Source organism: Prunus mume, linkage group LG3, assembly GCF_029339155.1.
Source record: "Prunus mume cultivar Tortuosa linkage group LG3, ASM2933915v1, whole genome shotgun sequence".
Lineage (NCBI taxonomy): Eukaryota > Viridiplantae > Streptophyta > Magnoliopsida > Rosales > Rosaceae > Prunus > Prunus mume.
In genome coordinates this window covers 3500374-3514830 of record NC_142700.1, presented here as the reverse complement: position 1 = coordinate 3514830, position 14457 = coordinate 3500374, and the positions used below count along the sequence as shown (strand labels likewise).

The 14457-nt window shown below is 38.8% G+C and overlaps 3 protein-coding genes and 1 non-coding gene across 4 annotated transcripts; 2 read left to right on the top strand and 2 right to left on the bottom strand.

Annotated features, from left to right (window-relative positions):
- Nucleotides 1-173: 173 nt before the first annotated feature.
- On the bottom strand, nt 174-3736 carry LOC148918442 (protein INCREASED PETAL GROWTH ANISOTROPY 1-like). The gene is made up of 6 exons (XM_089049378.1): nt 2390-3736; nt 1992-2123; nt 1710-1891; nt 1514-1625; nt 656-790; nt 174-566 (listed from the first exon to the last, which is right to left on the bottom strand). The coding sequence occupies exons 1-6, from the start codon at nt 3524-3526 to the stop codon at nt 438-440; spliced, it is 1827 nt and encodes a 608-aa protein (XP_088905504.1). The 5' UTR covers nt 3527-3736; the 3' UTR covers nt 174-437.
- A 5366-nt stretch (nt 3737-9102) lies between these two features.
- On the top strand, nt 9103-10829 carry LOC148918441 (phospholipase A1-IIgamma-like). Its single transcript, XM_089049461.1, has 2 exons — nt 9103-9939; nt 10045-10829. Exons 1-2 carry the CDS (start codon nt 9262-9264, stop codon nt 10660-10662), a joined length of 1296 nt encoding a protein of 431 aa, XP_088905587.1. The 5' UTR covers nt 9103-9261; the 3' UTR covers nt 10663-10829.
- Nucleotides 10830-11933: 1104 nt separating this feature from the next.
- Nucleotides 11934-12006, top strand: TRNAA-AGC (transfer RNA alanine (anticodon AGC)). The gene has a single exon. It is a non-coding gene; the product is annotated as a tRNA-Ala (tRNA).
- A 564-nt stretch (nt 12007-12570) lies between these two features.
- On the bottom strand, nt 12571-14422 carry LOC148918439 (GDSL esterase/lipase At5g45910-like). Its single transcript, XM_089047689.1, has 5 exons — nt 14112-14422; nt 13679-13900; nt 13448-13596; nt 12969-13245; nt 12571-12857 (listed from the first exon to the last, which is right to left on the bottom strand). The coding sequence occupies exons 1-5, from the start codon at nt 14344-14346 to the stop codon at nt 12652-12654; spliced, it is 1089 nt and encodes a 362-aa protein (XP_088903815.1). The 5' UTR covers nt 14347-14422; the 3' UTR covers nt 12571-12651.
- Nucleotides 14423-14457: the final 35 nt, after the last annotated feature.

The window sequence follows — 14457 nt, the reverse complement described above, 5'->3', positions numbered from 1 at the left end:
ATTTGAAACCGAGAAAGACTAATCGGTCTTTAGGGGGCATTTTGGAACGCAAACTCATAACCTTAAGCTTACTGTTACTAGATGATATGATGCCAAACCTTTCAACCAATATGACAAAGATTGATAACGTGATAAGAAAAGTAAGGTCAATCTTATTCGTGATTGAAGGAGAGTCACGAAGTTGTAGCATACAGCATACATACTACATTCTTTTATAAGCTATATTATACATGTTAGTTCTGGGTAGGAACATTAAAATCGATACCCAAAATCTGTCCGAGCAGGCGTAGAAGAAGAGTAATAATAATATGAATAAAATTATGAATGTGCGGCGCTACCGCCATTGTATTCACAAATACAATGTTTCTGTCCTTCCTTTACAACAAAAACCCTCAGAGCAATTTTCTGAAGCTGAGCTTGCTACAGATGGATGATTGTTAGCATGGTGTAGACCTGCATACAATTTTTTGCTGTTGCTGGTTTTGGCATTGTACATGGCATGACCTGACTTTATCTCTCAACACCTGGAATGCTCTCATTGTTTCTGCATCAAAACCCCCGGCAAACTGCAGCGAATAATCACGTCACTACTCGAAAAAATGTGAAATGTCTGGACATGGTAAAAGGATGCTGTTGAAGTAATGAGTATTTTTACCTGATGTACGCGGAAGGCAAATCGAACACCTTGAACTATCAGCTCTTCTTCTTCGGGGCCACCTCCTACTATTTCAAGCTCAGCAGAGACTCTTTTCATGTACTTCATTGCCAATTTCACGGATGCCAGCTTGATCTATGAATTTTTCATGTCCATACACCATTGTCAGTACAATAACAAGCTAACTAACTAGCATTGTTGGTGCTATAAATTACACCCTTCTGGATTTAAGAGCCTTAAACAATTTTGCATCCCCACTTACTATATTCATTATACCACCTAACACAACATTCATGCTGCATAAGCTAGAACAACCGGAAAAGGAAAAGTTGTAATTCAGATACCATGAACTTAGGATACTACTACCACTAGCAATATACTGTAATAATTTTATTAATTAATTGTACTGAAGTAGGCTGCAGTTCAATTATTCTACTAATTCAATCCAATATAGTCCAATTCAATTCAATGGTCAGGGGACAGCCTCCAGACAAAACATATTATATGTAGAAAATGGGTGAGAGAGAGAGTCTTATTTGCTTCTTTACACCTATAAACATAAAGTCAACATAGAATCTTACTTGCTTCCCTACTTCTATAAACACCGAAATGAAAAAGTGAAGAAGACAAAACATATTGTATATCAGGAATCTGGGAATTCACATGTGCGCATGCAGGCGTGGGAATAGAAAATGAAAGGAAATCTTAGCTATACTTTCCTCATCTTGTGACCCCTACTACGCTAGATTACATGGTAGACCGTGTCAAAAAGATTTCTCAATTATCTTACACGTCTGTGATTTTATACCTAAAATCTATAACCGATAAAAAAAAAGATGGGTTTGTGGAATGAATTACCTGGCTTACAAATTCAGTATCGAGCATCCAATTGGTAGGGATTTGGAAAGCCTTGTATCTTTGAGTGGCGGATTCTCTGATCCGTGAAAGATTATAAACACCATGCTCCAATCTGTTCCAAATTTACCGAAAACATTATAACACTAGAATAAATCATGGCATTAGTTTGCAAAGAGACGACCAAAAAGTCGCTTACTTTTCCAGCAAAGCCTGCATCTTCTTGAGGGTTGGACCACAGGGCTGGCGAGAATCGTCGGGAAACGACGAGGCCTCGGTTTCAAGCTTCTTGAGATCACAGTACCCAAATGCAGCCTCGCGCAGAGCATCGGCTTTATGCTCTGGCCAGTCGAAGTGCTTCAGCACAGCTCTTTCATCCACCTAAACAAAAAGAAAATCAAAGTCAATCCTCAATTAGAGATTTTGTGAAAGTCAACATAAATCATGTAATAATTTGTTGATTTGGAAAATAGAATGGTACCAAATATGAGAGCTCATCGTCCAGCCATTTGACAAAAGGCACCACATCCTTGATGTCTGTAAACGCTGCGTTCTCAACTTCCTTTATCAAAAACCTTATGAAATCTCCTTGCGTTTCTACATCCGTTTTTATCTGTAGATACAGAAACACATCATTTTCATCGACTAAAGTCAAATACAAAATTGCCACTCTACTTCACCAGAATTACACCTTTTCTATTTAAACAAAAGCAATTCCATTCGAATCTACGCACTGTCGTATCTAACAAGCGAAAAAAAAAGCTTAGACCTAAACAATAAAGACAAATAAGACGACCACTTGTCACTGACAACTGACACTACCAAAAAGGCAGTGGCAAAGTCGTAATTTTAATAAGCAAACACGATGCCGGAACTTACCGCGAGCAAGTAAGCCGAACGGTTCTCGATCTCGCCGATCATGTCACGGGCATTTGCGGTTGCCAGCACGTCGGAGCCTCCACTGCCGGAGTCTCTGCGAGAGTCTCTTCTCATCAGAGAGTGGTAAAACTCCACAACCTCCGGCACTCGCCTCACCTTCGCAGGGGCCGGCCTTCTTCCTTTAGGAGGCGGGGGAGGCGGAGGCGGCGCCGCTCTTGATGGTGGAGGTGGCGGTGGAGGTACCGACTTTGCCTGGCTCGTTGGCGGCGGCGGAGGTGGTGGAAATGTAACCGCTTGTTCTGTTGAGGCCTTGTTTTCGCCGTTGGATGTGGATGGTCTTGGAGGCGGTTTAGGAACCCTAGGAATGCGAGATCTGAGAGTAGACAGAGTCGACTCGGCGAGTTCCTCCGAGTTACACCTCGAGTGTCTCGGTCTCTCCGTTTCTGCTTCCTCCCTCTTCGAATCTGAGCGCTCGAGCTTCTGACTCTCCTGATTTGCATGAACGTCCGCGCATTTGACTCCCTTCTTTAAGTTTTTTATGAGATTGGACCTTCCGGTGACCTCCATGAGCCCCTGGAATCTCTGCGACGACGAAAGCTCGTCGCTCTCCAAGTTTATCTCCGCTTTGCTACGATCCGACGCCGTTTTCTTCAACTCCGAAATCTCAGCCTCCATTGCCTTCACTTTTTTCTCGCTCTCCCTCCTCTCTTCCTCTAACATCAACTTCACTTCCTCTACCTGATTTCTCAACCTCTCGTTCTCGGCCTCCAAGGCCTCCATTTGCTTCGAAGCTCGCTCAATGTCTTCGCTCTTGTTGAGGATCTCGTTTTCCAAAACAGGGACAATGGCGACGGACTCTCTCAAGAGCTTGTTCTCGAGAAGCTCGGTCTTCAACCTCGACTCTCGCTCCCGGAGCTCTTCGACCAGGCGGAGAAGCTCCGTCACGTCCGGCGGCTTAGGCTGGACCTGTGCGGAGGAGCGTGGGAAGTACACGCCAAATGAGCGCGAGAACACCGCCTTCTGCGAGACCTTACCGGAGCTTACCGACGGCGACGGCGACTTCGAAGGTGTCTCCGGTTTCGCATTTGATGGCGATTTTTGCAGCCCCATTGCCGCCCTCACCTTCCCAGCTACCATTGCAAAATTCTCTCTCTCTCACTAACCTCGGGTCTCTCTCTCCTCTTGGATTGGGGTCTGTGATTCTCAAGTCCTCTTGTTTGCAATCCTCTATAGAGCGAAGGCTTACAAAGACGTCCCTGTCTGTGTGCGTCTGTCTCTGTGTTGGAGAAAGTGAGTGAAGCTCTCTTTGTCGAGCTTGAAGTTTGCGACTGAAATTAAATAATAATTGAAAAAAATAAAACAAATAAGTAGTTCAATTTATAGATAAATTAATTATAAAGATAGAGGGAAAAAAAGCAGAAGGCGCCGTTACCGAGGAACGGTCTTCTTTTCTCGGATCCAAATTTTTTAGAAATGAAAATTGACGAAGCAGTAGTCCACGCGCGAAGAGGGATTTGGTGGGTAAGATTTTGAAAAATCTGATGAGTTATTGGGGGCGCGTGGGATTAGGGCGGTGGGTGATATGGCTTTGGGGCTGTAGTTGAAGGATGGTGAGAGTGCAATGAAATTGATTTAGAAAGAGTGGGAAGTTTTGGAAACTAGAAAGGTCATTCTAACGGTCGGCTTGGTACACTATTTGTCGCGATAATATCGCGAGATCTCGCTTGAGTTTGTGCTTTGACTGGTTTGTTTGCCATGAGAAGTCAATGTGGGTCTTTGGCAAGTGTTGAATTATAATTAGTATTAATAAATGTATCAGATTGTTGTTAATCATAGTAAACCCTACATCATTATTAATCTCCCCTGGAGCATTGCTCTCTAAACCGACCACTTGTCTTACCTTCAAAGGCTCAGGTGTTGGAACATATAAATCATAATTTGAGGAAAGATTATGTTGTGTAATCCTATATATATATATCTATATATATATATATATCATTGTATATTTACATCTCTCATCACGAGCACTCAGATAAAGGAATAACATTCCCGGTTGTATGTAAGAATCTCTGCAATCTTGAGACTCCTTTATTTTTGTGCTGAGTGTTGAATTGGGAAATTCATCCCCCTTCTTTTGGTAATTTCCTCACCATGTTTTTGCTACATTATTAGAGAGAGAGAGAGAGAGAGAGAGAGAGCATGGATGTTCATGTTCTTTTGAATTGGTAGCTGTGGGATTTTGTTGGTAGCTGTACAGCTGCTTTGAGGATGACATGAGAATGTGAATCAAGGGAGAAAGACTTTAACAACAAAAATAGATATTTAGTGATATACCCATTCTTAGAACTAATATTATAAATAAACACTACACCATTGAATTTCTATAAATAAAAACAAAACAAAAAACCCAAAAAATGACAACTGGCATTATTGAATTTAATATTTATTATTAAATTACTTTGATGTCATATTTAGTGTTTTGGGTATTTTTATGAGATTTTGGAGTTTGGCTTGTTTTAAGAAATTGATGGCAGTTTTGTAATTTATAAGAAATTAAAAGCTTTTTTGTTATGTTGTAAATGAGTTTTTGGTTTGTTTCTAAAGCTCATTTCATATAGAGTATTTTTATAATTTGGGCCCCTATATTGGGTATAATAGTGAATCTCCAAAAAGAAAATGGAGAAAGATTTCCATGAAATATGGAGCTATAACATGCGTGATAACACTGTGACATAGCATTATTGGTTGAGGATAGCGAAATAGTGTTATTAAGATTTGCAGCTAAGTTTTCCTTATAAAAAAGAAGACTTTTATAAACGGAAGAATAACACTATTTTGTTATCCCAACCAATAAAGAGATTTGTAGCTTGTCAATATCCATGCCTTGCTTTCCCATTTTCGTTCAATTTGAGTATGAGTGTGCGTGTGACTAATTATACTTCAGCTTAAAGTACAAATATTTGGGCCAAAATTATATATAGATACAATTTAAAATGAAAAAAATATTCATAATAATTTATAAGAGCGTCAAATTTGTAAAAGAAAAAATAATTATCCAAAACTTGAATTTGGATATTATCTCACATGAATTCTGGGGTGGCACCGCTAGTTTGTTTGAAGAACAGAAGAATTGCAAATCTATATTGTATTGTGAATGAGAAAAATAAATGTGAGGAACGGGTTGTGTAAGAAACCATATGTGAAAGTAATGTAACATGCCCCGGGAGTAAATGTAACGTGATCCAAAGTGGTCCTCCAACCACAAGCATATGCTTCAAATTTAATCATCTTAACAGTTTCCCATCAAGATAAAGAAGACGTTGCAAAAGCCAACGAAGCACGAATTAATAATGCGTTTGCATCTCCTCGAGTTCATCTAAATTTAATCATCTTAATGAAAGCGAAGTTGAGGAAAATACATTTTGTGAATTCGAAGATCAAAATGTAAAATTGGATCTAAGTTTAAGAAGTATGCAATTAAAAGAGAAATCTTGTACCTAATTTGGAGCCACCATTTGATTGACATGTGTCATTCTCCTTCACACTTAACAATGTCATTAATATATATGCTAACTTTTGCAAGTTTACCCTTATTAAATGTATTCAATTTATCCAAAACATTTTAACTTTCTTACTATCTTATTAATTTTTTCTAACGTCAATCATTTTTAAAGAACATATATGCTTTTTTCTTCAAAAGAAATGTCGTTTTAAAACACAAAGGACTTTTTTCTTTTTCTTTTTCTATCTAAACCCTTTGTTTGTTTTTTAATTTATTTAAAAGGACATTTCTCTTAAAGCAAATATGTTCTTTAAAAAAATTAATAAGATGGTAAGAAAGTTGTGAAATATTTTTGATAATTGAATACATTTAATAAGGGTAAACTAGAAAACAAAGTTAACAATAATATATTGACATTGTTTTAAGTGTAGGAGAATGACATGGCATGTCAGTAAAGAAGAGAAGGTCAAAAGAAGGTTAGATTGATGTTCCTAAAAGTAATTTCACAATTAACCAGACTACTTAGTTAGTGACCAATTAATTGGTTAGTTTGGAGTGATTAGAAAAGGCGGGATATAGTTGCTTGGGAGTTGGGATCTCCAGCTTCAATTGAATGCATCAAGGAAAGAGTTGGTCAACGACCAGCGTCAAATGAAGTCATAGGCGCGTATAGCAATGACCACCATCAATTTTGGGTCCAAATAAGCGGTGCTGCAGTCTGATATTATGTTAGGAAATTCGTAAATCCAAATACAAATCTGATTATAAGGATTTCAAAGGGACGAAACTGTGGTCCACTAGTAATATTGGTATTATCTCTAATTTAATTATTTATAAAATTTAGTAAGTGATAAGATTTATCACAAAAGATCTCAATACTACTTGTGGAAGCAAAATATCTCATGTCAAATAATTAAGCCAATCAATTTAGGAATTATTTGACCTAATTGAGAGTTACTCAATTTAATTAGGATTTATTTGATTCTTACCTTAATTAGAGATTTAATTTAAATCAAATTCCTAATTACATCAATCTCGACAAATCAAGAAAGAATAATTCCTTTTTATCTGTAGAATTATTCTTCTGAAACCCTAGGCTCCGATAGATAGCTACGCATAATAGTTGAGGTACCTCTAAAATCCTATTTGAAACTTTGCAGAAATTCCCTCTCACAAACCCTAGCTGCTATAATTCTCCATCTCTCACACGACTCTGATCACTCGATTTACACCATACATATATCTCCGTATCCTTTTAAGCTATTGTTTCTTTACGAATCAATTGAACTAACTTAGGCATCGATGGCCTTTGGCCAGCTTTTATCCAGGTGTGGTCCTCTTATTAGATTTATTTCAGGGAGAAATGAGACGAAGAAGAGAAAGGATGGATCTTAGACGAATATTCTTGTGGGACAATAATCGCTCCCACACTACTCATTATATGTTTTAATTTATTTAGTTAATTTTTCGATATGAGATTTTACATTATTTAACAAAACTTTCACTAGGTTACCATAAAATCATGGGTATAAATTATAAATTAAAAGAGAGAAAGCTTGAAACAGAATGGGCACGGCAAATATGCATAGAGATGATAGACAATTTGTCGCAAAGGGAACAAGTCTCGTGAAGATGGAAGCTGGTCACGGGGTGTGATGGGATAGGACGTTGGTGGTGGGACTTGACCATTTCTTTCTCATGCAACTGTATTATGTGCAGGAGAATAATATCCCCGTAATAAGATTTGAGTTCAAAAAGGTCACCCCCTCTTCCAAAAGAAAAGATAAAAAAGTTAAAAGGACTCTGTTCTGTGAACTGGTCCAAGTAAGTAAAACTAATGAGAACTGGCCAATGGGGTCTTATCTGAGTGATAGGGTAGTCTCCGGTTCGATCTTCCATTATATGTGCACGTGAGAATACTCCCTCTTTTTAAACTACTGCCAAAAAAAAAAACAAACAAACAAACTAGTGAGAGCTGACAGAGAGCATCACCACTAGTCACCACCATTATTAATTTTAAATGTCGAATTTTGAAATTACCAACTTGGTGCATGGTTTGGGATGAGTTGGGTCACAGTTTGAATTAATAGACCCGTGCTTCTACAGGCCCAAACTTTCATCCCTCAATCTTATCTTGATCTCCTTAGCCTTACATAAGATTGAAAACCCATGATAATTTAGTCCATGTATCATGTTAAAAACCATGATCGAAGAGAAAAAAAAACCACAAAACGCAATGAATCGATCGTTTAGTATAATGACACCTAGTTTACGCAATGAATCGATCATTTAGTCTAATGACATTTATTTTTTACTTTATTGAAGAAAGTAAAAGAAAACATAGTGTGTCTAAAACTGTGATTCATCCCAATGGGCTTCGACAATGTATACCTTCGAGGGCCATAGTGTTGATTTCGCCATCCATTGCCTTTATCATAAGATGTGAGTGAGTACATTACGTACCATAAGCTTGTCCAAATCTAGGTATGGGGACATTGCAAAGTGAAGAGTCAAAAGCTAAGGCTTTTTAGTAGAAAGCTGCCAACTAAATTATCTATTCCTAGGAGACGTACGCCATTGGTTACATCATGCTTATTCTTCTTCTTATATATAATCCAATATGACTATATATATATAACCAAAATGTACAAGGCTTGCCTTGTTTAACTTGCCAACATCATACTTTTACCAAAGATGTATGTTTTCCCTTGTAGCAAAAGCAAACGCAAGGGCCATCACCATCATCTCTCTTTCTGTAACCAAAAAAGATGATCCATCTCCATCCATCTCCTTCTTATTGTCAATTGTTAAGTGGACCAATCGTTAAGAAAAAGCCTGTAGAAAACCATCTTGAAGGAGTTTTAGAGCCCATCCCATGCAGCATGTACATTGGCAAAAGATATGCTTCAATTTTAGAACTAGATGAAGACAAAGTTTTGAACATAATAAAGTTGCCAACCACCAAATTCTCTGTCGAGGAGTAAGCTGATTTTGCTTCATTGCTTGTACTTTCCAAGCCAAGAATAGGGGAATCTAACCTGCCTTAGAGAAATGGGATTTCATCGGATTTGGCATATGCCTAATGTCCAAGATATGCAATCACATTGCTTGCAGCAACAAAATTAACAGAATTTACTTCAAAGTTTCCTATTCTTGGTTTGAACTTGTTTTCCTCAATCCTTTTATACTATGAGACTACGAGACCAATCTCTGGCCACACGGATCAAACATTAGCATCTCAATTTGTCTAAGATTTCAAAACTTCTAAATTTCTGTCACCAATCACAATGTTTTCTTCCAGCCATGATTTTACAGGGAGGAAGAAAGCTACGAAAGTCAAGGTGATGCATTGAATATCTTTTGTTTCTAAATGCATTCTAGAATTTTTCGTGGAGTCTATATAAAGAAGGCAACAAGACTCGTCCTCTTCACGAGGATGTTTGGTTTGAAGAAAAAAATGGATAGCAGTCATAGCATAGCCAAAAAATGGAGGCATCTAAGTGGCCAGAACAACTGGCAGGGCCTGTTGGATCCTCTTGACATTGATCTCCGTCGCTACATAATTCACTACGGAGAAATGGCTCAAGCTACTTATGATGCCTTCAACACAGAGAAGGCATCAAAGTATGCTGGAAGCAGCAGATATGCCAGAAAGAGTTTTTTCTCTAGAGTTTGTTTAGAGAAAGGCAATGCTTTTAAGTACAATGTGACCAAATTTGTGTATGCAACCTCACAAATTCAAGTCCCTGAGGCCTTTCTCATTAAGTCTCTATCAAGGGAGTCTTGGTGCAAGGAATCCAATTGGATGGGGTACGTTGCTGTGGCTACAGATGAAGGGAAGGCTGCGTTAGGCAGGAGGGACATTGTGATTGCTTGGAGAGGCACTGTGCAATCATTGGAGTGGGTTAATGACTTGCAATTTAATTTGGTTTCTGCCTCAAAATTACTTGGTGAGGACGGTGATCCTAAGGTGCACGAAGGTTGGTACTCTATCTATACTTCAGATGATTCGCGTTCGCCTTTCAACAAAACCAGTGCCAGATATCAGGTATAATCATATTGACAGTCTGTTAACTTAACATGCAAGACTTGACAAAAGAACGTTACATGCAAAAGTAATGTTTTCTGACTTTTTGCATTTATATATATCCAGGTTATTGAAGAAGTTAGGAGACTAGTAGAGCAATTCAAGGATGAGGAAATTAGCATCACAATAACAGGGCATAGTTTGGGTGCAGCAATTGCCACACTGAACGCAGTTGACATTGTTTCCAATGGCGTAAACAGGCCAAAGGAGCAGCCAAACAAAGCCTGTCCAGTAACAGCCATTGTCTTTGCCAGCCCTCGAGTTGGAGACTCAAACTTTGAGAAGGTCTTCTCCGGGCACAAAGATGTTCGAGCCTTACGCGTTCGTAATGCTTTAGATGTTGTCCCCAACTACCCAATTCCATTGGGTTACTCGAACGTGGGAGAAGAGCTGGCCATCGACACTCGAAAATCCAAGTACCTGAAGAGCCCTGGAGGGCTGGCAAGTTGGCATAACTTGGAAGGGTACTTGCATGGAGTTGCAGGAACACAAGGGAGCAAAGGAGGGTTCAAGTTGGAAGTTAAGCGTGACATAGCCCTGGTAAATAAGAGTGCTGATGATTTGAAGGAGGAGTATCTTATACCGGCGTCTTGGCGGTGTGAGAAGAACAAGTGCATGACTCAGCTGGACGACGGTTCTTGGGTGCTGAGGGACCATGAGGATGATGATGATGCTGATTTTTAATCTTGATTGTTTTTCTTCTTTTGTTGGGTTACGTTTGATCATGTATTTAGAAGATGATTTCTGTTTTTGTGGTTCTGTCCATAGGTTTTAGGTTGATTATGCATCAGTCTGTGTTTCAATTGTGCGATATTATAAGAAAAGAAAAGTGAAAATTCCGTACGTTGAAATTTGGGTTGTATTGTATGAAAACCAAATACCATGATATATATGGGTTTTAGGTTTTTGTGGTTCTGCCGATATATCAACACAAAGCCCAATTTACAACCTCATAGTGCTAGCCCAAATACCTTAGCTACAATCATATCTAATTTTGAGGTGCCATATTGTTTCTATAATCTTGTTAGGGGAGGTTCTCCAATGAGTATTTAAGTTAAGGATTTGTTGTACATTTTTAATTTTGGTCATTGGATTGCATTCATTCGATATGTTAGTAAATTTAATATACAACATATATGCAATCGAACAGTCAAAATTAGAAATATGTAACCAATTAATCCTTAACATAAAATACTTATTGAAGAATCTCCCATCTTATTAGAGCACTTCCAGCAATAAAGGCTTGGGAGAGGTTTAGGCCAAAAAATCGTTTCTAGCAACAAGGGCTGGCCAAAACCTTTGGGCCCACGAAACGAGCCAGCCCTCGAGGCAAAATGAGCTCGAGTTCAAGTCGGGGTTCTTGTCAACAACAACAATTTTTATTATAAAAAATCTAAAAAAAATTCAGATTTTTTTTAAAAATAAATAAATACTTAGTCATAGTTTTCACTTCCCACACCAAACTCTATATAAATTTCTCTCATCATATCTCATGTGAATAGTGTTGCTATGACAATGAGTGGAAACACCACAACCTTTTGCAAGGGCAGCCACCATTCACGTGAATAGTAACTGGCCTAAGCCCCCTGCCATGATAAAAGGCAAACTGGTGGAAGTGCTCTTAGTATAGTAATGTCATGCTATTTATATGTATATGAAAAGTAGAAGAGGATACGGTATGTATATGAAATGGAGACTTGATGAACCAATACCATAAGTTTCTTGAACTGGATTCGGGGACAACTGCATTCCAACTAAACCTAATTTTTTTTACTGTGATATATATTAAATGATAAATTACACAAACAATAAGGTTGAAACAAAAGCTAGCAGACACGGTTGGTTTGTGTAGTTGTTGGAATATTATAATATATACAGGTCACAGACACTACTTCTTTGAAACACTCAATTTAGTAGTAGTTATATATGACATATCCGAAGCTTTGAACAACAAAGGGGATGTAGCTCAGATGGTAGAGCGCTCGCTTAGCATGCGAGAGGTACGGGGATCGATACCCCGCATCTCCACCTTTATCTTTTTTATTTTTCTTCCTTGAGCTAGACTGAACGACATCTAAAATCCTGTTGTTCGCGGAACCAGGCAATGGCCATTGCATTGGTCTCTCACCAGTTGACTGCCGGAAGCCTAACCTCCTTTCTTGAGCATATTATTATTATTATTATAAATGCTTCTGGCCACTAGACCCCATGCAATAAATAACAAATATGATGTCATCAAATTTTTATGTAGGGGTTAGGTAGTATTAACCGCCTCATGTCATGAATATGATTGATGTTAGCATACAGTGGTGGTCTTAGTAATTGCTTCAACAACTAGGGGGGTGCCGAAATCTCTTAGCTGTTTAATGCTCTACCCACCAGCAAAGAAGGCGTAATCAAATCATCTTGTCTTCCATGCCTACCTCCCCCACGAGAAACCCTTGCCTTTCTCAAGTGATAGTTGCCAGTGTGGATTGAATTGTACGGATGGCCATTGTCACCTTGTTTGCTTCACAAGTAAGATCTTAAGCATATATTTTGAACAAAATGGTAAACTTGTTTCTTCACGGTAATATATTACACGCGTGAGCACACACACCAACAATGACAATCTATAGAAGGAACCAATTGTAAGACAAAGGCAAAGTAGCTAATGTATTATAAAGCTAGAGCCTAGAGGGGTGTGGCAAAACGGCCATGGATCAAGCCCTTGGCAATGTGCCCATAAGCTGCTTCTGTTAAGTGAATTCCATCCCAGTTTGCATAGGAAGATGGATCTTTACAGGCTGTTGATCCAATGTGCCCACACCTTGCTGAATTATTGAAGTTGTATGGCCCTCCCCCTCCACAACATGCCCTTAATGTCCCACTTTTGAACCCTTAAAAAACAAATAATATCATGATTTTAATAGACGTGTGGGTTAGTCCAATTGACCATAATTTATAAATGAAATACAGAGTGAACGGAAGTTCCAATTTATAAAACTTACCATAATGCTGAGGGGCATGGTAAAAAGGCATGGCTGCACCATAGTAGTCAGCATATATAATCCTTGCATGAGGGTATTTTAGTCTAAGTGCCCCCAGGGCACGCTTGAGCTCACTGTTATGGTACTTGGAGAAACCATTGAACGCCTTCAAACACCCATTTCGTTTATCATAAACAGCTTCGTTGGGGCTTCGAAACAGAGTCAGATACACAGCTGAGCACCCAATCGGCAAGTTTCCGGGCACCACCAACTCCACTGCTCCTTCCTCTATCAATGCCTGCCACACTCATTTATTATGTGACCATTTTTGTGTAAAATTACTATTATTTAACTGCAGACATGGTTTAGGCGAGTTGGACCCGCCTCCTTATCAAGTTCGAGTCTCCTTTCTCTGAATTAGATTAATTTAGACTATCGCTAGTATATAAAAAAAAAACCATATTATTTAAGTAATATAAATATTTGTGTATATTACATACACTGGTGGCTTGAGTAATTGCTTCAACAACAAATGGGACAGAGGCTTTGAGCTGTTTAATGTTTCCACCAACAAAGAAGGCATAGTTGTAATCGTTTCCACCTATCTTCCCCACCAGAAACAGAGCCTTTTTGAAGTAGTTGTCACACTCTGGAAAAATCAAATTAAAAATGTGAATTAAGTTAAGAAACTAGGTTTGTGGGTTAGTTTGATCTCTAGACTTTGTGATCACCTTGTTTGGTGGTGCAAAGTGAGGGCTTAAGCTTCTTGAACCAACCAAGCTGAGTGCTCAAGGAATCGTTTGTCCACAGAACGGATCCGATTTTTCTTTGGTAGAAGAATTGTGGGTCAAGCGCAGTGGCTCCAGCAACAGCAAAGTTCACTCCATGCTTCACATCTTGGCCTTTGCTTAGTGCCAGGTAGGGTGGCAAATGTGGCAACCCAAGTGCCTCAGCTACAACATTATCAAAGTTCATTCAATTCACATCACATGCCAAATTAATCAAATTAATGTATATTTATATATTACAGATGTGGGTTAGGATAGTGAGCTCGCCCTCTTACACTTAAGTTTGAATTCTCTCCTCGTAAATTAGATTAATTTAGAATGGTTTAGATTATCCATTGTATAAAAAGAGAGAAGGAGGGGAGGCGGAGGGGCTTACCAATGAAATCAACGACAAGTCGTCCATCGGAGCACCGGCCGGTTGCACGTCGAAAAAAGGTCTCTCCATAAGGGAGCTTTCCGATGACTGGGAATGCAAGGGCACCAGAGAGGAGGAAATTTCCGGTGTCACTAAGAGAGTCGCCGAAGTTGAAAATTGCCTCGTATGGTTGAAGACTTGAGGAGACTGTGCTCAAAGTCAGGCATAGAGAGGCTACAAGAATAAACAGCTTCATTTTGTAAAGTAATGGAAGAGGGATATGGGTGGTACAAAATACAAATACTGTTTGGCAATGTGGCTTTTGTTTGTGTCTCATTACATATTATTGGTTAAATAACTTTTAGCC